At 39.9% G+C, this 21,651-nt stretch overlaps 1 protein-coding gene and 1 pseudogene across 1 annotated transcript; one reads left to right on the forward strand and one right to left on the reverse strand.

Moving 5' to 3' along the window:
* Nucleotides 1–2,009: 2,009 nt before the first annotated feature.
* On the forward strand, nt 2,010–2,873 carry LOC122671558. Its single transcript, XM_043868851.1, has 2 exons — nt 2,010–2,496; nt 2,728–2,873. Exons 1-2 carry the CDS (start codon nt 2,010–2,012, stop codon nt 2,871–2,873), a joined length of 633 nt encoding a protein of 210 aa, XP_043724786.1.
* Nucleotides 2,874–11,547: 8,674 nt separating this feature from the next.
* LOC122671632 lies at nt 11,548–21,102 on the reverse strand (annotated as a pseudogene).
* Nucleotides 21,103–21,651: the final 549 nt, after the last annotated feature.

The raw sequence follows: 21,651 nt of genomic DNA on the forward strand, positions 1-21,651 counted from the left end.
TGGTAAATTTGTAAATAAAACTTGATCAAGGGGTGGGGACTTAAAGGTCGACAAAAGGGGGGGTTATACCTGAGCGCAGGGATCAGATTTTTATTGCGGAAATGGCTAAGGCACCGAAACTGGGAATTTGCAGTGACCAAGCCAGTCTCGCAGCTACCCATTTCTAGAGGGGGAGGATCAACGATGGGGAAGCCAGTCTCAGCCGAATCTTCAGACCTTGAAAGGAGAGGCGACAACAGCGACGTTTCAGTGCTCCTAGGCAAAAGGGCTACATCGTCGTCAGCAGTAGTAGGTTGACCAAAGCTACTGTCGAGGGAGGGAACAGTGCTTCTACCGAGGGGGGTTGCAGAAGCTGCTTCCATCGAACCAGGCGCAGAGGTTGTAGGTGCTATTTCAATCGAGGGCTTCACCGGAGGTGGAAGCGCACGGCGGCGATTGTTACTCCGTCGACGGGAGATCGATCGTCCCCTTAGTGGCGAGACAGATGCGACATCAGTGAGAGGGCTTGGAGCAGGGGCAATCACATGACTGGAGCAGACTGAGGAGCGGGAGCCAGGACAGGATCTGAGTCTTCATCGCAAGGCATTGATGGAGGGATCTCTGTAGCGGAAGAAGAAACGACGGCCGGCAAGGCTGCACAGTCCTTTAAAGAGTGCCCAAAAATTTTGCAGTGGTCACAGCGAGGAGGTATCCAATCGAATTTGATTGGTTGAGTGAAACAAAACCCATCGTCTTCAACAACATTGATGAAAGAGGGAGGAGCAGACTTAGCAGATACATCCACACAAATTCTGGTAAAAGAGAGTCTATCCATCTTGCGAGTATGAGCGTCGGTATTCAGCGGGAATCCAATGACGGAACCAAGGCGACTCAAGCAGTCGCGAGACCAGTAATGGAGTGGAAGACCAGGAAGGGTGATCCACAAGGGAACAGCGCTGAAGTCGACCTTGTGGAACAGGAGATGGGGGGTCCGTTGCCTAATGAAGATAGGCTTGGACTCAACCATCCAAGGGGCACCATCGATAACTCGGGCTTTAGCTTCATCTGAGAAGAAACGAAAAACGAAAACTCCAGTGTCAAGGAGAAAGGTGTCAAAGGAGCCAACAGGTTTCCATTGCTTCGACAGGGAGGCTTTGACTAGGTTGAAAGGAGGTCTGGGTCCAAGGAAGTGCCCAACCAGACAGGAAGTCCACTTGGGAATTTCAGGGGAAAGGAGAGAATCAGGGCAGTGGGCAACTGGGAGCCCATTTTCAAGAGTAGGGGGAATGAAGAGGAGGGAAGAGTTAGCAGAGGAGGGGGGGTTGAGGGTGACTGGAGAAGGGATGACCAGGATTTGGTACTGTTAATTTGCGAAGCAGAGGGAGGGGCTGATGGAGGCAAGGAGATAGGGAGGGCAGGTACTGAGGGGGAAGCTGCCAGAGGCAAGGAGGGGGGAGCGGCTGAAGGAGTCATTCGAGTCCTCGATTATTGCCAAGATTTTTGCCTCCAGGCTGGCAGGTTTACTTCCCACTCTGGTGGCAGAGGAGCAGGGTGCTTTTGTGCAGGGCAGGTGTATCTATGACAATATATCCATTATTCAGGAGGTGGCTCAAGACTTAAATAGGAAGGCCTGAGGAGGTAATGTGATTCTCAAGTTGGATATGGCGAAAGCCTATGACCGGTTAGAGTGCAATTTCCTTGAGCTTGTCCTCTCCAGGTTTGGCTTTTGTGAGGCTTGGATCACCTCAATCAGGAAGGCAGTGGAAAATTATTGGTTCTCTATTATAATGGGAGGCAGCTAGTTTGGTTTCTTCAAGTCCACCAGGGGGGTCAGACAAGGGGACCCCCTATCTCCAGCTCTTTTTATTTTGGCTGAGGAGGTAATGAGTAGGGGCTTAAAGTCCCTTTTCATAGAAGGGCATGCATCTTACTATAGCCTACCAAGGGGTTGTCCGGGGATTTCTCACTGCCTATTCGCCGACGACACCATCATCTTCACTAGGGGTCTGAAGAGTTCGCTTAGGCAAGTAATGGGGTTTATTAGCAGATATGAAGGATTCTCGGGGCAGTTGGTCAATAGACAGAAAAGCTGTTTTGTACTGGGGGACAAGGTATCCATGTCTAGAGCGCATATGATAGGGGCGGTGACGGGGTTCACGAGGAAGTCGCTGCCAATTACCTACTTGGGGGCCCCGCTTCACTCTGGGAGGCACAAGATTTGTTTCTTTGATGAAATTGTGGAAAAAATAAGAAACAAAGTGGCAGGCTGGAAAGGAAGGCTTCTCTCTTCTGGGGGACGGGTTACACTCTTGAAACACGTCCTATCTTCTATCCCCATCCATGTTCTAGAAATGCTGGACCCACCAAAGGCTGTCACTCGACGGTTATATGGGATATTTGCAGATTTCCTGTGGGGAAACTCGGAGTGGGGAAAACGCAAGTACTGGGTGTGTTGGAGGAAGATCTGTAGGCCACTTGATGAAGGGGGGCTGGGGATCAGACTCCTAGAGGATGTTGGTATTTCTCTCAGACTCAAGGGTCTATGGAGGGTCCTATCTGAGCAATCATTATGGAGCACGTTCTTCAGGGCTAAATTCTTTAGAAACCTACATGTTTCCCTGGCTGATTCACATGGCACCGGGTGAAAATCTTGGCGGAATACACTGGCCTTTAAGGAGCTGCTGCTCGATAGATCTCGATGGCTGCTAGGCTCTGGCAATGTCTCTTTCTGGCTTGATAACTGGTCAGGGGCTGGTACTCTGCTGGACTATGTTGACAATGGCCTTCTGGTTAATACGGAGTTGAGAGTGAAAGATGCGCTGGGGGCAGACGGCGCATGGAGGCAGGACATTTTAGATCGCATCGATTCAGCTGTTGTTACAGATACATCTTGAATGGTGAATTTGCTCTTGCTGATAGAAAGGATGTCCTAGTGTGGTCCCCTGCTAGTGATGGCTCCTTTACTACCTAGTCGGCCTGGAATGAGGTCCGGAGCGTGGGACCGGTGCTCCCCTTTGCAAAGTGGCTTTGGAACCAAGCTATTCCGCTGAAAGTGGCTTTCTTCTCTTAGCAGCTTATTAATGGTAAAATCCCCATGGATGAGACTTTGATGTCGATCGGCATACCCCTTGCCTCTAAATGTACTTGTTGTGGAAGGCCCAGGGGAGAGACAACTGATCACCATCTGGTTTTTGGCGGCATGGCTTCTAAGGTATGGGGTTACTTCACTCGTCTATTTGACATGCCTTCTGTCGCACAGGATGTCAGAAGCCGAATCTTCCTTTGGCAGAATTCGGCGAATTATAGCAGCCTCAGCGCTTATATCATAGGAGTTCTATCCTCTTTGGTTGTTTGGGAATTATGGAAGGAGAGGAACAATATAAGGCATGGGGAAAGTAGACGCACCGCTGGTTCAATAATTGAAAAAATAAAGGCTTGAGTGAAAGAAATCAATATCCCCTCAGGGGTGGGTCGGAAAGGGTCCTTGAGGGACAGGCTTATTCTGCAGAGTTTTGGCCTTGTACCTCCACCAACAAAGCTGAAACGCCCTCTTCCTATCTACGGGTGCCCACCGTTTGCCTCCGTAAAGCTTAATGTGGACGGTGCCAGCAGGGGTACTCCGGGCTATGTAGGATGAGGGGTCATTAGAGGCCCGGATGGTATGGTTTTGGCGGCATTCTCCAATTTCTATGGTGTCTGCACTAACTCGGTTGCCAAACTTCGGGCCTTGAGAGATGGCTTGATCTTGTGCCAGGAAATGGGGCTCCTTGATGTGGTGGTTAACTCGGATTCAGCTTCTACTGTCAGAATGGTTAACCACAAGTGGTGTAACCTCTAGAAAGGTTGGTATTGGTTCCAGGAAATTGGCTTTGGTCTCCTCTACCCAGGCCTGTGTTTCCTTTGCTTTTCGGGAAAGTAACAGGGCGGCTGATTAGTTAGCCAACCTCGCCTGTGACTCCAGGGCTTCAACTACATTCCAGAACGGCTGCATGCCTCAGGGTGCTTTTCAGGTGTTACTAAGGGAGGACAAGGCGGGACTACCTGTTCTCAAAAATTGATTTTTGTGGCTGTTTCCTTTGTTTGGGTTTGGTATAGCTCTTGAGAGCCTATGAGTGGCTTGCTCCTTGGGTTGGGGTAAGGCAGCATGTCCCCTCGTGTATTCTTTAATTCTTTATTTGATTATAAATAAAATTCTAGGGGCTGGCCCGGGTCCCAGGTAAGTTCGGGTTAAAAAAAAAAAAAAAAAAAAAAAAAAAACTAATCAAGATAAAAAAGAAGAAGAATAAATTATTTATAGAGGAAAAAAGAATGGGAATTAAGCATAATTACTTTGCTATCTTCGTTTCGTCCATCACCTTTAGCACCGAAGCTCTTGACGTTGAAAGTGCCAAAGCCCTGCTTCGTCACTGCAACTCCTTTTTGTCCACCAGTTTTTGTTCCTCCTCCTCCTGCGCCCGCTCTTCATCCGGTAACAATCCAAGTAAAGGAAGTGAAGGAAAGCAAGAAGATGGGGTTGCAAAGGGTAGGGGCAGATGAGTTTGTAGGAGGAGGAAGAAGATGAAGAAGAAGAAGAGAAGAAGAAAAAGAAGCAGAGACGATCGTGTGAAGTTCAGGCTGCCCTATGGCCAAAATGGTAAGCTCACACCCCATTAGAGGTATATTTGTCATATTAAGGCATCAACGACCAACACGTCAGCAACTAACGGGAATGCGCTAACGGAGTGGGGCTGATTGTAACAAGTAACCTAATCTAAGGGGGTCACAGTGTATATTTTAGAAACACAGGGGATCGTACTGTATTTAGGGCAAACCTCAAGGGGTCGCCGTCTAATTTACCCTAATAAAAAAACCAATCCTTGCCTAGGGAGTCCACCGAATCATTAGTGGAAGTTGGGAAACCCAAGAATGATGCAGTTGATGCAGCCGTCTACCCCCCCTAGTTTCTCTAAAATGTCAAATATTGTCAAGGAATCTCTTACCCATGACCTCCAGCCTACAACATTGATAGAATCAACCTAGCTTACCACATGAATAGAATTAAGCTTCTTCATTATATTAGCTAAATAGATGTTAATCATTGTTATAGGGACACAGCTCCAGCCTTATATTGGTCACATGTGCAAACCAAAAAGGGTCAATGGAGAGTATTTATATAGAGGAGGTGGCATCAGAGATACGTGCCAACTGTAGTTTCGTTCGACTCATGTGCTAAGCTGAATAATTACCACAAGCAATTTTACATACTTCTTCCAGGCCAACTAAGGATTTTAAACTCAAATTGGTTCTAAAAACCCTATAGAGTTTCACACATAAAAAGAAATGCATAAAGATTAAATTAAATGCTTCACTTCAAAATAGCGCAAATTAGAATGTGCACTGCAAGGGAATGACCAAAAAATAAAGAAGAGAAAAGAGGAAGAAGGAAGAAATTCAATTGTGGTGGCGATAAAAAAACCTGGTTGTCCCACTCACCAAGATGAACTTACAGGGACATGGGAGTCTCTGCACTTCTCTTGGGATCAGTAGCAAAGAAAACAGTGTAGACAAGGATGAAAGTATCAATAAATTCAGCTGCCAAACCCACACGTTCGCTGTAGCCATCGGCAATCACGTTCGCCCCACCACCATACTGCACATAGTAAGACTTTTGGAAGGCCTTTACTAGCCCTACACCACACATTGCACCCAAGAATTGTGTCACCATGTACATCGCAGCACAGATTAGTGACACTTTATGGGCTAAGAAAAGCCCAAATGTCACTGCTGGTTTATTATGCCCTCCTGTACACACACACAACTGTTTAGAGGGAAAAAAGAGAGAGATGAGAGTTATAAATTAATACTTGAAAAAATTTCTTTCTCTTCAATGACTATCATTCTTTTTTAAATATAAGAAGGAAAATAAAATGAACCCAGTAGAACAAAGTAAAGCAAGGCATTGAAATTGAACAACAATCATCAATGAAAATGCCAACAGATAATAGTGGGCCACGCTGTATTGGACTAGGACTTTTATCGAGGTTTTGCCTGATGGAGCATCTTGCCCCTTTGTTGTTGTTGTATCATAATTTTCTTCTCTTTCCTAAAGGAACAAGGTTATCATTCACCCACGGTGAATTGAGAGGAGCAAAAGTTCTCTATTAGAACGTTTTTCCATGGGGGTTAACAAGAGAATTGAGAATGTTATATCGCTTCTAATAATACTCTGTTTTCCAAGTAAAACAGGTGAACTTACGGGGAAATGGGAGTCTCTGGCACTTTTCTTGGGATCAGTAGCAGAGAAAACATTGTAGACAAGGGCGAAGGTACCAATAATTTCAGCTGCCAAACCCACACCTTTGCTGTAGCCATCGGAGATCTCGTTCGCCCCACCACCATTGCACATAGTAAGACTTTTGGAAGGCCTTTACTGGCCCTACACCACACATTGCACCCAAGCATTGTGCCACCATGTACATCACAACGCGGATTAGTGACACTTTAAGGGCTAAGAAAAGCCCAAACGTCACTGCTGGGTCAATATGCTCTCCTGTACACACACACACACACAATTGTTTATAATCAAATTGTAAACACCAGAAAACAGAGAAAGAAGCAAAAAAAAATGGAATACCCACCAGAGATACCCGCGGTGCAGTAAACGAGGATGAAGATCATGAAACAAAACCAGAGGTGGATTGTTCTTGGCGGCGGCAATGGTAGTATAGGCACCTCCCACATGGGGAGGGGTATTTAGGTAATAAAAAGGCGTTGTGAGAACAAAAGACTCCGCAGAGGTGGATTGTTCTTGGCGGCTCTGGAGTTGGCTTCTGCAACTGCAAAGCATAGATGATTTCGACCACGGCATAGAAAACGGATTCTAATGAATATGGAACTGGTCCTTAATATGCTTGCTTCTGGAGCTCAATGAAGATAAAAGGAGAGAAAAGAGGAAGAAGGAAATGCGAACAGAGTAGATTATGATCTTCACTTCAAAATAGTACAAACTAGAATGACTAAAAAATAAGGAAGAGATAAAGAGGAAGAAGGAAGAAATTCAATTGAGGCGGCAATCAAAAAACCCGGTTGTCCCAAGAAGAAGCGATGAGGTAATTTCCCTCGGGAGTGAAACAAGAATTTTGAACTCCATGCCATAGAAAAGAACATAGATTATAAAATTGCAAGCAATTACACATAGAAGAAGCCACTGAGATGGTTGTTATAGTAAGGGAGGGATTGGGGGTAGAAGAAGATGCATAGGACAGGCCTATTTCCCTAAATCAATTTCTTCTAACTTCGGTTTTGATGTTTTCGCAATTGAGCGGAACATCTTTCTTCTTCTGTGGTTGGGTTAACCTGGTCTCAGGAACAGGAGGGATTTCATTGATGGATGAGAAGAACCACCCCCTCAGCTTCGAAGGAGTTGAAGTGACATTGATGATGGAAGCAGAAAAAGGGTTTGGTCTTCTGCAATTCGGAGGGGAGAGCAGATTGTGGCGAGTATAGAGTGGAGCGAATCTTAACAGATTTCGTCTCATGACTCTAAGGATTTTTTCCGGTCAGGGTTTTAGCTGTTCAGAATTTGAAGACGAGGCTTCCTCTTCCTCATCCTCAACGGCTTTTTCTTCTTCCACGTCCGGTACCTCCCTTATGTTTTTTTTTTCATCTCCAAACATTGAGATCCAAAAAGCAATGCAGGTCTTAAATCCATAAAAGTTCACCTTCAACTTGAACGGAATACAGCCATCAAATAATACTCCCAAAGTTCCGACTCTGCTTTTGCCCAGTCCAAATTCCAATTGAAAACACCATCACCCATCTCTCTCTCTCCCTCTCTCACTCATGTTGTTTATGACTTATGAACCATTACAGAAAAATGGTATTAAGTCCAGCAATACACTTTATCTGGGGAAGTCAGTGTTTCTCCCTCCCTCCTTCTCACGTTATTTGTTTATGACTGAATCAATAAAACAAAATGGATAATCAATCAAATTATTTCAACTTAAAATACACTTTATCTAGGAAAGTCAGTGTTTCTATCACAAAAACATGCGGTACCTTTCAATTCAGAAGAGCTCAGAAGGAACCTTCCTCAGCCACTTACCTGCAGATATTTCAACCTTGCCTCAACTACCTCATCAGTTAGATTAATCATCCTACATCAAAGAAAAAGGAAAGCAAATATATAAGAGCAAAGAGAGATTCATTTTTCTTTTGTGAAAGGATGTGAGAATCACTTTTATGTCTTGTTTGTAATTCAGATTCTTGTTCCATTTGGCCAAGCAAACACGAAGTCCAACAGAAAGAGATAATACGCACATATGACGGTTCAACCCGGTTACTTGATTCACAATATGATCTACCTGGTTTCAAGCTCGGAGATTTTCACAAGCAATAATTGCTCCCTTTCAGATGCAGCTGTTTCGACCTATCAATTGAGAAAATATAGAACAATTTACATTTAACTTGCCGTCAAATGAGACATACATAAAGAGAACTATAACACAGAATCAATATCAGAAAGAAAGAATTCAACAGTTACATCATGCTTCAGAGCTTATAGAGAGCATTGGAAAATAACATTTCACATAGAGATGCTATTGAGACCTAGTAGAATAGGCAAACAAATGGCATACAATTCTTTTAATAAGAAAAAGAATACTGAGTAAACCAGTGATCGACCGTTGCTTTAAAGTACTAGTGAGTTTATTAAAGAAGAGAAGCAGGCGGATAACAGCAATTTTTCTGATAGGAATAACGATGAAAACTCGGATCATAACCAAAATAATAATAATAAAAAAAACCCATCCTTGCCTAGAGAGTCAACCGAATCATTAGTGAAAGTTGGGAAACCCAAGAATGATGCAGTTGATGCAACCGTCTACCCCCCTAGTTTCTCTAAAATGTCAAATATTGCCAAGGAATCTCTTACGCATGACCTCCAACCTAAAACATTGTTAGAGTCAACCTAGCTTACCACATGAATAGAATTAAGCTTCTTGATTATATTAGCTAAATAGATTTTAATCATTGTTATACGGACACAGCTCCAGCCTTATATTGGTCACATGTGCATACCAAAAACGGTCAATGGAAAATATTTATATAAAGGAGGTGGCATCAGAGATATGTGCCAGCTGTAGTTTCGTACGACTCATGTGCGTATGCTGAATAATCACCACGTGCAATTTTACATAGATCTTGCCAGGCCAACTAAGGATTTTAAACAGTTCTTAAAACTCTATCAAGTTTCACACATAAAAAGAAATGCATAAAGATTAGATTACAAGCTTCACTTCAAATTCTGTTTTGGTGGCCTACCCAGTTCCTGTAGTCAGTGTTTCTTGTTTCCTAACTACCCTATTCTGTCCTTTTAGAGCCTTTGCAAATTCTGCCCTAATCTCAATTTAAGGTTGGGTTTCAGACCATGCACCAGGAGAATTATCCAAAGTGAGCATTTTTCTTAGGTTCCAACTCATATTCCACAGATTTTAATGAATCTTCTCTACATCATCTTCTCATTAAGAATTTGCTTATCCTCAACAAACAGGCTGGTAATTAGTAGTGATATATCTTATAAAAATAATTGCCATTCAATGAAACCAATAACAACCATTGGGGTTAGATAAGAATAAAACAGAAAGAAGGTAACCAAACCTTAAGTCTCTGTTTACTGTCCTTGTCCCAAAAATTGAAAGCACCATCAGAACCTGATGTTGCCAAAGTATGGTGTACATGAATAAGGGATACCCACACAAGCTCTGAAAATATATCAAGCAACAGATAAATCAAACCTCCTCATGAGTCAAAAGTTCAGAAGATATCTATGAGGGATATAATTGAAGGGAAAAAAGAATATCTGAAACAAATGGAACACTTTAATTGGTAACACTAACAATATATTTTTTTTAATTAACATAAATTTTATTAAAAGAAAGAACTACAGCCCCACCCCCCATAAAAGTAACAGAATCTCAAAAGTAAAACGCCTTGCTTTTTCAACTCATCAGCCATCCCATCGACCACTCTAGGTGTCATTGAAAAGAGCAATGCAGGCTAGAGGCAAGATGAGGAATGCAGCCAACTAAATGTGCAAATCTAAAAGGTTGCCTGAGTATGATCAACCATACAAGTAACATGATCTCCTTATAAATATGCATGAAACGAAATACCTGAAACAACCAGAACCATGACAAATTTGAGTAATAGGATTAGAGATGAAGAACTTACTGGAATTCCATGAACTTAGCACCTATGTCCTAGAAAAACCAAAAAGCATTGTTATACACCACAGAATGAAGAGACAACACTAAACCTATGTTTCCTTTCAGGAAAAACATGAAAAAGTTAAAACTCATGGATCATGTTAAACAAAAGAAAATTAAAATCGGATGCAACTACTAACCAATTTGAACATTAACTGCAACACTGCAACCTCTCATCGCCAGTGCAAAAGCCTCCAGAACCACCAAACCATAGATCAGATGTAATGCAGTTTCACAAAAAATAATGAGGGCAAACAGAACAAAGGTTTCTAATCATAATTTAGCCACTACCAGAATATAAACTATGATTATTCACCTAAAGAATTTTTTTTTTTGGTTACTTGAAAAATTAAAATATTCCATATTACAGAAATTGAACCTCTATTTCTACACATACACGCACATACACAATGCAGGAACATGTACATGCATGAGAGCTTTGATAGGCAAGGAAGAAATGGACCATTCAACTTCAGGTTGTAAAATTCTTCTGGTTAATTCCTCCAAGTCTGAAGACAGTTCAGGAGCCCAATTTTATAGTTAAGAGCATGCAAAGTAGTTTCAAGGGTTTCACAATAAGCTGCCTAATAAACAAACCAGGGTACCTTCTTTTGGTTCACTTCTAAGCATCTAAAGCACTGATTGGTTGCGTCATAGCCCTGGATGAAACCCTGAATGAAAAATAGAATTAGACTCCAGCACCCAATTGATTTGGATAAATGAAAAAAATGTAGACACAAAAAAAATGCAATATCCAAGTATCCACTAAATAATGGAAAGATGAAATCCAATGTAAAATGGAAGCTATCTGAAAGGAAAAGATTATGTCGAGTGACTCGAGTCTATCTTTTCCAAAAGCCATAGGAACACTTTTCACAACCTCATTGAGTTTAATTTAGTAACTAGCATTGGTGTGAATTTTCTAATGCACTAAAGCCTGCACACTGTTTTCAAACTTCAAACAAAAATTTCAAGGGGGGATAAATATGATAAATCTTCTCAAAGCCCATCATTAAGAATGATTACAAGAGATGTAAACGCCTTTGGCGAATTGTCTTACAATATAAAATGAACCCATCCCACTGAAAGAACCGCCATGAAGGAAGGTCTTCAGACCAAACATCATCTTCTTCGCATTTCATCCACGCCAATAACACTGTGTCAATCCTCTTAGGCAATCACAGAGAGATAAAGACAGAGAAATGCCCAATGATTAGAGAGATAAAAATAAATTGAGATCATAATGTACATGTATCTAGCTCAACAACATTTACATGTATCTAGCTCAACAGCATTTCTGGGGTCATAAAATCAGCATCTTTGGTCACTTGCCTGTGATGAATGAATGCCTCAATGCTTGAGATACAGTCATTCTCTTCTCTAGATCTAAGACAAATATTTTTTCTAGAAGATCTTTGAAATTCACCAACATCTTCGGATCCTCACCAAGGGAGCTTGTAATTAAGGAACCAATGTCTTTTTGCTTAATATTGAGAAGCAGCATCTTCACAGTCTGCAGACATAGTTTACAAGGCTAAATTAAAATGAGGGTAATGATGCTTCCCCTTTTTTTTTTGGGGGGGGGGGGGGTGGAGGAGGGGAGGAGGTAGTTGCAGTAGTAGGAAAAACAATGGAAAAAGTCACTGAAACATAATCACTACAGATTTCATTGACAAGTAACTTCTCACCTTCTTTGTAATAGGATCTTCTTCAGTAGCATGAAAATTCAAATCCTGGTCAAAATGCTGATTGGTAAATCTACCCTGTAGAAAAAGCTGTTAGAAATAGGATTCTAGGCAATCGGTATAAGACTTGACAGAATCTGTTTGTATATAAATATATATATACTTGAATGAAATATCAAAATAAATACAGAAATAAAACAACTTACAGTACCACGATGACTGTCTTCTTGTTTCTTCCAAAGCGGCAAATAGCAACACAAGTGGACTCGTACAGAGAGTACTTTCCTTAAGGTGTTGAACGCCCCCTATATGTGCAGATCCGGGTTGACCTTGGTGTTCTACCTCCAAGATAAAACCACTTCAATCACAATTGGCAGCACCCAAAAGTGATTACAATACGGAGTACCCGAAGGTAGAAGAAGAAGAAGAAGAAAAGAAAGCACAGGAAACACTTGCACGAATTGTGCCTTTTGAAGCCCAAAGCCCATTTGTATTTATAAGCCCACCAGTACCTGTACGTATGGGATGTGTCTCTACATACCTGTACATGTACAGACATGTACACCCCCATATACAGACCCCTCTACCTCGGCCACGGCCCGGCCCGGCTCGGCTCGCGTGTGTGAAAAGCACCCCGGACCCCAACCTCACACATGGGACAAGGGAGACTTCCCTTAGAGCCCTATATCCCTTGTAAGCTACATGAACTCTTATTAGCTCACCATTCCACTTGTCCATAAGCAATGTGGGACTAAACTTGAAGAGGTACTCAAGCCTTCCCAAGTTTCCTTACAAGTTTACACAAGAGGTCCTTGGTTCAAACCACCATGCACACATATACAAGTGTTTCCAACAAAATCAAAACAAAGTGGAGGGAAAGGGATTTTCATATTTGAAACTTATATTTCAAAAAAAACATTTCAAAAAAGGAAAGCTTTAAAACTACTTTTTGAAAACACAAAATCCAACAAAAGCAAGGGATGTTGAAATCAGCACAAGCAATAAAAATAAGAGTCATAACATAGTATTTCCATTCAATAACCTAAAATAATAAGCTAAAGATATTGATGACCATGGAAACAAAGCTGCAAAATATAAAGGATTTAAACACCCCTCGTGAGGGTTGCAGGGAATCTGAAGAAAACAAAAATCAATTTCAACCTTGCGGAGCATCTTCTTTGGAAAAGATCCCTTCAACTCCATGTGGAGACACAACATGTCATTGTTTGATGGGCCTGGAAAAAGGACTTTCCCCAAATAAAGTTCATATAAATAGCAACCAACAGACCATTTATCCATGCGATGATCATATGGCAAGCCAAGAACTGCAGCAGGAAAAGAAAATTTACATATTTTACTGACAGAAACCAATCAAAAAAAAACATCTCAACAAACACATAACCTCCCCCCCCCCCCCCAAAAAAAAAAAAAAACAAAATCAAGGGATATGAAACAAAGAACGAACTTATTTCAGGAGCTCGGTAAAAGCGGCTCACAAGATACGGTGTGATCTCATTTTTTCCGGCAAAGATGGCATTACCAAAATCAAAAAGCTTCAACATATTTTTTGTCTCATTTACCTGAATGGGACAACATACCTATGTTAGAAAGTCATAAAAGAAACCACCCCAGTAATGGAAGAACAATTTAAACTCACCAGCATATTATATCTAGCTTTATGTCACAATGCAGGACTCCACAGTTCCGCAGATGCTTTAATGCAATAAAAAGCTATTTGGCATATTCTCTTACAGTTCCCAGATTAACGCCAATATTACGACCAAACTTCTTTAGTACCTCACGATGATTCATATGAAGAGATTCAAAAACCAAACAAAGATGATTTCAGTACTTGAACCTTGAGAAAAATCAAACACAATGGCATCTATTTTCAGGATCTGCACCAGCTAATTTCTTCAATATTATCAGCTCTTCTAAACCTGCCTTGTACCTGTGCATTGAAATACAGTCAAGAGTAACTTACACTATCCAGTTAAATCAATATTAATCTAGAACTAAAGCAATCTGAGGGCAAAAAGGGTAACATCAACTCACATAATGTCATTATTGCGTATGATTTTTATAGCCACCTCTTCAGGATCACCCTTCCCAGCCTTGTGGTCCTTTGCACGAACTACTGTCGAAAAAACACCTTTCCCATGGGCTGCAGTAACTTCATACCTACTGTCAAGTGTTTCTCCAAATCGATAGCCTGCACAGAGAATATGTGAATACCATGAAGAGAAAATAACAAAGTTCAATTCCTGCAAAAGATAGGTCAACCCAAAATCAAGTTGATACCAAAGAGACATGATAGTTCTTTTGCTTGCATATGACAAAAGAAAACAAAGAAAGGTTTGATGAAGGACTTACTGTCATGTTATGCATTTATAGCAAAAAACCAAAAAAAATGACAACCCACCCAGGGATAAATAACAAGAAATTTTATAAAGAGCCAACAAGAGCAAAGCAGAATAACACTAAAAAATTAAAATAAAAAAGATAAAACAACAAAGGAATAGCAATTCCATAGACATCTCAGTCCTAGATATTCCATTTTCTGTTCAGTAAATCATTGCAGCTTCACCAACCCACACCCTTGTAAGGATCAGAAGATGTAATTTTGCAAGAGCCAAGAGGGAAAAAAAAGGGCAGAGTGGTCAATTTCCGGACATTCCAGAACATTTTTTCTTTAACACAGTACACATGGCTTTTCCATAGGTCCAACAGACTACGTCAGGTCAAAGAGGTTTTCTTATAGGGCAACTGAACTAGATACCCGATAGAGTTTACTTTTGATCCACAAAATCACCGTACTATAATACCCATCTTTTTTTTATTTAAATAAGTTGCAATACCAAGCAATTTTTTAGAACTTCAGCATAAGTATGCAATTCCCTTTAAAATTAGCATAGTATGTTCATTTGCAATCAAATTTAAGTTTCATCAAGTTTAATTTGCTCGATGTGATAGTTTCGGATTGTTTAATGGTTCAGATGTTAATTTGGAATCAGATTTAAGTTTCATCCACTTTAATTTGTAATTCATATTAAAGTGCTGGGTTGTCTAAGTGTTAACTATTGTATTTGACTCCTAAATCCAGAGTTGCACTCAATTTTTTTACACGATAAAACTCCCAAACTAGGGAACTCCCTAAGAGGTCTGTATCTATTTTCTTTCGCTAGTTACTAAAAAATACTATTGCTTTATTGAAGGATTTTGTGTTCTATCAATATCTTCATGAAGATGTGATCACATTCAACCAACTATAGATAAAGTCCCAGCACTCCCAAGATATGGTTCACCAGTGAAACCTTTTTCAATCTCACAAAGTCGCAATAAATAACAAATTTATAAGAAAAATAGAGGATAACATACAAAAGAAATATTCTGTCAATCGCTGGATTACAATACATCGCTATGGAAAGCATCCATGAATACCAAAACAAATTTCCCTAACCACAATCGCAGGCCATCACTAAAAACCCATAACATACTGCTCATGTGGTGCATGTACAAATTACAAAAAAAAAAAGGAGTGAACATGGGATTATCAGCAGGTCCAAAGTGGCCTCAGTTGAACAAGCAATCTCAGGTAGGACAAACCATATACTTCATTTGGTTATTCAAATCAGCTTTCTATTATACACGATTTTCCAGAAACCTAGTTCAGCTTTCTATTATCTACATTAAATGTTCAGCAAACAAAGAAGAAAACCAACACTATGAATGTGAGAATGCAAGAGCTTAATGCAATTAGAGGGGAGAGGAAATAGAACGACATCTACAGTTTTACGAACTCCAGCAGGTCTCTCTCCGAAAATATCATCACAGAACATTTCTGCTGGTCTCTCACTCTGCACAAATTGATGAAACTGTGACTATGAAGCAGTGGAAATTAACCTCTTAAAGTAATCGCAGTTATTATTTCCAGGCTCAAAAAATTAAAAAATAAACCATCCAAGGTCACATAAGTAATCAAAAGAACCATGGTAGACAGGCTTGGGGTTGATTCATGCAAATCATGCTTACCCACGTATGCAAGAAATTTAAAAAATATCTAATTGTTAATTGGTCATCTACAAACCTTTGGAGTCCCATCCCCTAAGCCCCCAGCACCAGAATAGCTCTCATGTGCCAAAGTTCCATTATGTGAAGGTGATTTCCATACAGAAAATGTAGGCTCGGGGACATCAGCCTCGGGACTATCTTTCCTTACCTCAGAAGCGACAGATGTAGAATTAACTGCTTTTGGAGGAAGTATCTGCTCTGCTACCTTGTCGACATTGAGAGAACCATTCTCTGATCCAAAGCATTTATAGCTTAGTATGAACAATGAATAAAGGCCACAAAGAAAGCAGTCATAAACTATAAATAAAACTCCGAAACATCAAAATATAGAAAACACAATTACCATGGAAGTGGACGAAACCTTTAGTCGAGGCTTGACCATGAGCTACAACCTGCTTTTGTGACTGTTGTTGCTGTTGTTTATATTTTTCTAGTATGGTTTGCCATCTTTTCCTGCTCTCCTTCTTAATTCTGTCAACATCCTCCTCTTCTTGTTCCGCTAGTTGTAATGAAACCCTATCTTCATAATCTTCTTCTTCCTCTTCATCTCTAAAAGCAGAGAGCAGCATATAACATAAAATTGAAGTAAGCTAGGATACATCTAATGATTAAATGACATTGTGTACCTCAGTGGTTTCTTTTCACGCCTTTCCAGATCATCATCTATGATGCTGGGCACCTTTACTGGATATTTTTTTCCTTTCTTGTAGTGGTAATCCGGTTCATCTTTCAAATGCCTGGAATCTTTCGAACTATCTCAACCACCATATGCATCATTATGACCATCATACAGATGTCTGCCCACCCAACCACTCTCAGTCTCCCTACCTATATCTTTATCCCGAACTCTTTCCCTCTACCTTTCCCTCTCCCCTTCCCTCTCCCCCTCCTTATTCCTGTACCTATCTCTCTCCCTGTCTCTGTCCCTGTCCCAATCCTTCTCCTTCTCCTTCTCCTTCTCTTTCTCCCTATCTTCTAAAAATAATTATGAAAAACTCAGACTAAGAACTGGACTAAGATTTAAAACCCAAAATCCAAAGCCAAACAAGAAGATTGAGCCCGACATACTAAAATTACATTTTCTGCAACCAAATACAATAATGATAAAAAATAAATAAATGAAAACCTAAACTTATCCACCTTCCAAATTTTTCTATAACCTTCTATCCCATGGAGGTTTCATGCTCTGAAGAAACATTTATTTTGGCCTCAAAAGAAATTGATTCATTCTTATTTTTCCACCTCCACAGAACCTTCTTAAAACAAAACAATCACGTAGTATGCTAGAGCCAAAAAGTATGCCTTATAAGGTCAGCTTGTAAAATAATATTCTTAACTCTCTCTCTAAGATTCCTGTGATATTTACGATTACTTCCAAAACAATGGTGTGCCCCCAAACACCCCCTTCCCCCACCCCCAAAAAAAAAGAAAGAAAGAATAATCTAGTCAATAAAGGAATGGGGAAAAATGTTAATCCAATCAATTGCTGAAAACCGTTGTCGATATTTCATGTTAGCGTTCATTGAAGACACAGAGAGAGGGAAAAGTGAACAATTCAGTCAAAAAAAAGGGGGAAGTTTATCATCCTCACCTCATTCAAACGAAAAGAAGGCTGCACGGAGTTTGGATTTTGACTTAGAATCTCCTCCAAGGATTTTTGATACTTCGATAAGGCAAAGAAGAAGTTGTCCTCCTTCCGTATGCAAGGCTTTAGGTGCATGGGGCAACAGTTGTTTTCAAGTAATTCCTTCTCATCCTGCATTTTTAACCAGAGCAAAATACAGGAAATTTGGTGTTTAGAAAATGTAAACATGACTCTTCATCAAACTATCCAAGGGAATATTTAGAAGAATTAAGTCTTTAAAAGGTAGTAATGTCATATTCAAGCAAATGACAAAAGTGGTTATTCTTTATACTCAATTCAATCACACAATCAATGCCAACAGAAAAGTCATACAGTGGGCACAATATTCAACCTCCCAGAGGTCTTGGAATGAAATAAAAGAACATAAATAACAGTATATGCAAATAGAAATAACAGTTAACAGTTAGACAATGAGAACAGTCTATACATAAAAGCACATCAATACATATGGTACAAATGCAGGGGAAAGGGCCAATAATTGATTGGCTTCCACCAGGGAGATCCTCCACCGAAAATATGATTATAGCCTCCCCATCCATTATATTCTTAATGATGACCATAAACCTATACGGCAAATCTGTACTCAAAAGAAATTAATTATATGACAGACATTTGTGTCTGTCATATCTGCAAAAATAATTGTGTGATTAACATTACACATTCTATAGGGTCAAATTTTTTGTTCTTTGAAAGAATTGCTGGTTGGTTAAATGGTGAACCTCATCTCTACATGTGCTTGGGCACAGCTAGCAGAGCCTCTGCATGTGTCTACCTAAAAGTTTTTACACCTTATACATGGCACATATTGGTAAAAGAGTTGGTAAAGCATCAAAGATGTCCTAAAATCAAAGACGGGTACCACCTTATACTACTCACAGTTGATACAATAAAGGCCTTCATAATCAGCCCGGTAAACGTTACCATTTGCAAGAACTCAGGTAAAATTCCTGATCATTTTTTCTTTAAGTCAGTACACATGGCTTTTCTATAGGTCAAACAGACTACGTCAGGTCAAAGAGGTTTTCTTATAAGGCAGCTAAACTAGATGCTTTGAGTTTACTTTTGATCTACAAAATCACCGTACTATAATACCCAACTTTTTTTATTTAAATAAGTTGCAGTACCAAGCAACTTTTTAGAAGTTCAGCATAAGTATGCAATTCCCTATAAAATTAGCATAGTATGTTCATTTGCAATCAAATTTAAGTTTCATCAAGTGTTTAATTTGCTCGATGTGAAAGTGTTGGATTGTTTAATGGTTCAGATGTTAATTTGGAATCAGATTTAAGTTTAATCCACTTTAATTTGTTATTCATATTAAAGTGTTGGGTTGTCTAAGTGTTAACTGTTGTATTTGACTCCTAATCCAGAGTTGCGCTCAATTTTTTAATACGATAAACCTCCAAAACTAGGGAACTCCCTTAGAGGTCTTTTCCTATTTTCTTTCGCTAGTTACTAAAAAATACTATTGCCTTATTGATTGATTTTGTGTTCTATCAATATCTTCATGAAGATGTGAACACATTCAACCAACTATAGAAAAAGTTTTAGAAGTCTCTAGCTATGATTCACCAGTGAAACCTTTTTCAATCTCACAAAGTCACAATATTATCTACATTAAATGTTCAGCAAACAAAGAAGAAAACCAACACTTTAAATGTGAGACTGCAAGAGCTTAATGCAATTAGAGGAGAGAAGAAATAGAACAACATCTACAGTTTTACGAACTCCAGCAAGTCTCTCTCCGAAAATATCATCACAGAACATACATACCGATCTCTCACTCTGTACAAATTGGTGAAATTGTAACAATGAAGCATTGGAAATTAACATCTTAAAGTAACCGCAGTTATTATATCCAGGCTCAAAAAATTAACCAATAAACCACCAAGTTCACATAAGGAATCAAAAGAACCATGGTAAAAAAACTTGGGGTTGATTCATGCAAATCATGCTTACCCACGTATGCAAGAAATTTAACAAATATCTAATTGTTAATTGGTCATCTACAAACCCTTGGAGTCCCATCCCCTAAACCCCCAGCACCAGAAGTGCTCTCATTTGCCAAAGTTCCATTACATGAAGGTGATTTCCAAACAGAAAATGTAGGCTCGGGGACATCAGCATCGGGACTATCATTCCTACACTCAGAAGCGACAGATGTAGAATTAACCGCTTTTGGAGGAACTTTCTGTTCGGCTGCCGTGTCGACATTGAGAGAACCATTCTCTGATCCAAAGCATTTATGGTTTAGTATGAACAATGAATAAAGGCCACAAAGAAAGCAGTCATAAACTATAAATAAAACTCCGAAACATCAAAACATAGAAAACACAATTAGCATGGAAGTGGACGACACCTTTAGTTGATGCTTGACCATGAGGTACAACCTGCTTTTGTGACTGCCATTGCTGTTGTTTATATTTTTCTAGTATGGCTTGCCTTCTTTTCCTGCTCTCCTCAATTCTGTCAACATCCTCCTCTTCTTGTTCCGCTAATTGTAATGAAACTCTATCTTCATAATCTTCTTCTACCTCTTCATCTCTAAAAGCAGAGAGCAGCATAAAGGATAAATTTGAAGTAAGCTAGGATACATCCAATGGTTAAATGACATTGCATACCTCAGTGGTTTCTTTTCACGCCTTTCCAGATCATCATCCATGATGCTGGGCACCTTTACTGGATCTTATTTTCCTTTCCTGTAGTGGTAATCCGGTTCATCTTTCAAATGCCTGGAATCTTTCGACCTATCTCGACCACCATATGCATCATTATGACCATCATATAGATGTCTGCCCACCCAACCACTCTCAGTCTCCCTACCTCTATCTTTATCCCGAAAACTTTCCCTCTCCCTCGCTTCCTCCCTATTCCTGTGCCTATCTCTCTCCCTCACTGTGTCCCGATCCTTCTCCTTCTCTCTCTCCCTCTCTTCTAAAAATAATTATGAAAAACTCAGACCAAGAACTGGACTAAGATTTAAAACCCAAAATCCAAAGCCAAATAAGAAGATTGAGCCCGACATACCAAAATTACATTTTCTGGCACCTTCCATATTTTTCTATAACCTTCTATCCTTTGGAGCTCTGAAGAAACATTTATTTTGGCCTCGAAAGAAATTGATTCATTCCTATTTTCCTGCTCCACACAACGTTCTTAAAACCAAACAATCACCTAGTATGCTAGAGCAAAAAAGTATGCCTTGTAAGGTCAGCTTGTAAAATAATATTCTTAATTCTCTCCCTAAGATTCCTGTGATATTTATGATTGCTTCCAAAACAATGGTGTGCCCCCAAATACCCCCCCCCCCAAAAAAAGAATAATCTAGTCAATAAAGGAATGGGCAAAACTGTTAACCCAATCAACTGCTGAAAACCGTCATCTATATTTCATGTTAGTGTTTATTGAAGACACAGAGAGAGGGAAAAGTGAACAATTCAGTCAAAACAAAGAGGGAAGTTTATCATCCTCACCTCATTCAAACGAAAAGAAGGCTGCATGGAGTTTGGATTTTGACTTATAATCTCTTCCAAGGATTTTTGATACTTCGATAAGGCAAAGAAGTTGTCCTCCTTTCATATGCAAGGATTTAGGTGCATGGGGCAACAGTTGTTTTCAAGTAATTCCTTCTCATCCTGCATTTTTAACCAGAGCAAAATACAGGAAATTTTGTGTTTAGAAAATATAAACATGACTCTTCATCAAATTATCCAAGGAAATATTTAGAAGAATTAAGTCTTTAAAAGGTAGTAATGTCATATTCCAGCAAATGCCGAAAGTGATTTTTCTTTATACTCAATTCAATCACACAATCAATGCCAATAGAAAAGACATACAGTGGAAAATAAAAGAACATAAATAACAGTATATGCAAATAGAAATAATAGTTAACAATTAGACAATGAGGACAGCCTATACATAAAAGCATATCAAGACATAAGGTATAAATGCAGGGGAAAGGGCCAATAATTGATTAGCTTCCACCAAGGAACGATCCTCCACCGAAAATATGATTATAGCCTCCCCA

Source organism: Telopea speciosissima, chromosome 1 (assembly GCF_018873765.1).
Source record: "Telopea speciosissima isolate NSW1024214 ecotype Mountain lineage chromosome 1, Tspe_v1, whole genome shotgun sequence".
Classification (NCBI taxonomy): Eukaryota; Viridiplantae; Streptophyta; class Magnoliopsida; order Proteales; family Proteaceae; genus Telopea; species Telopea speciosissima.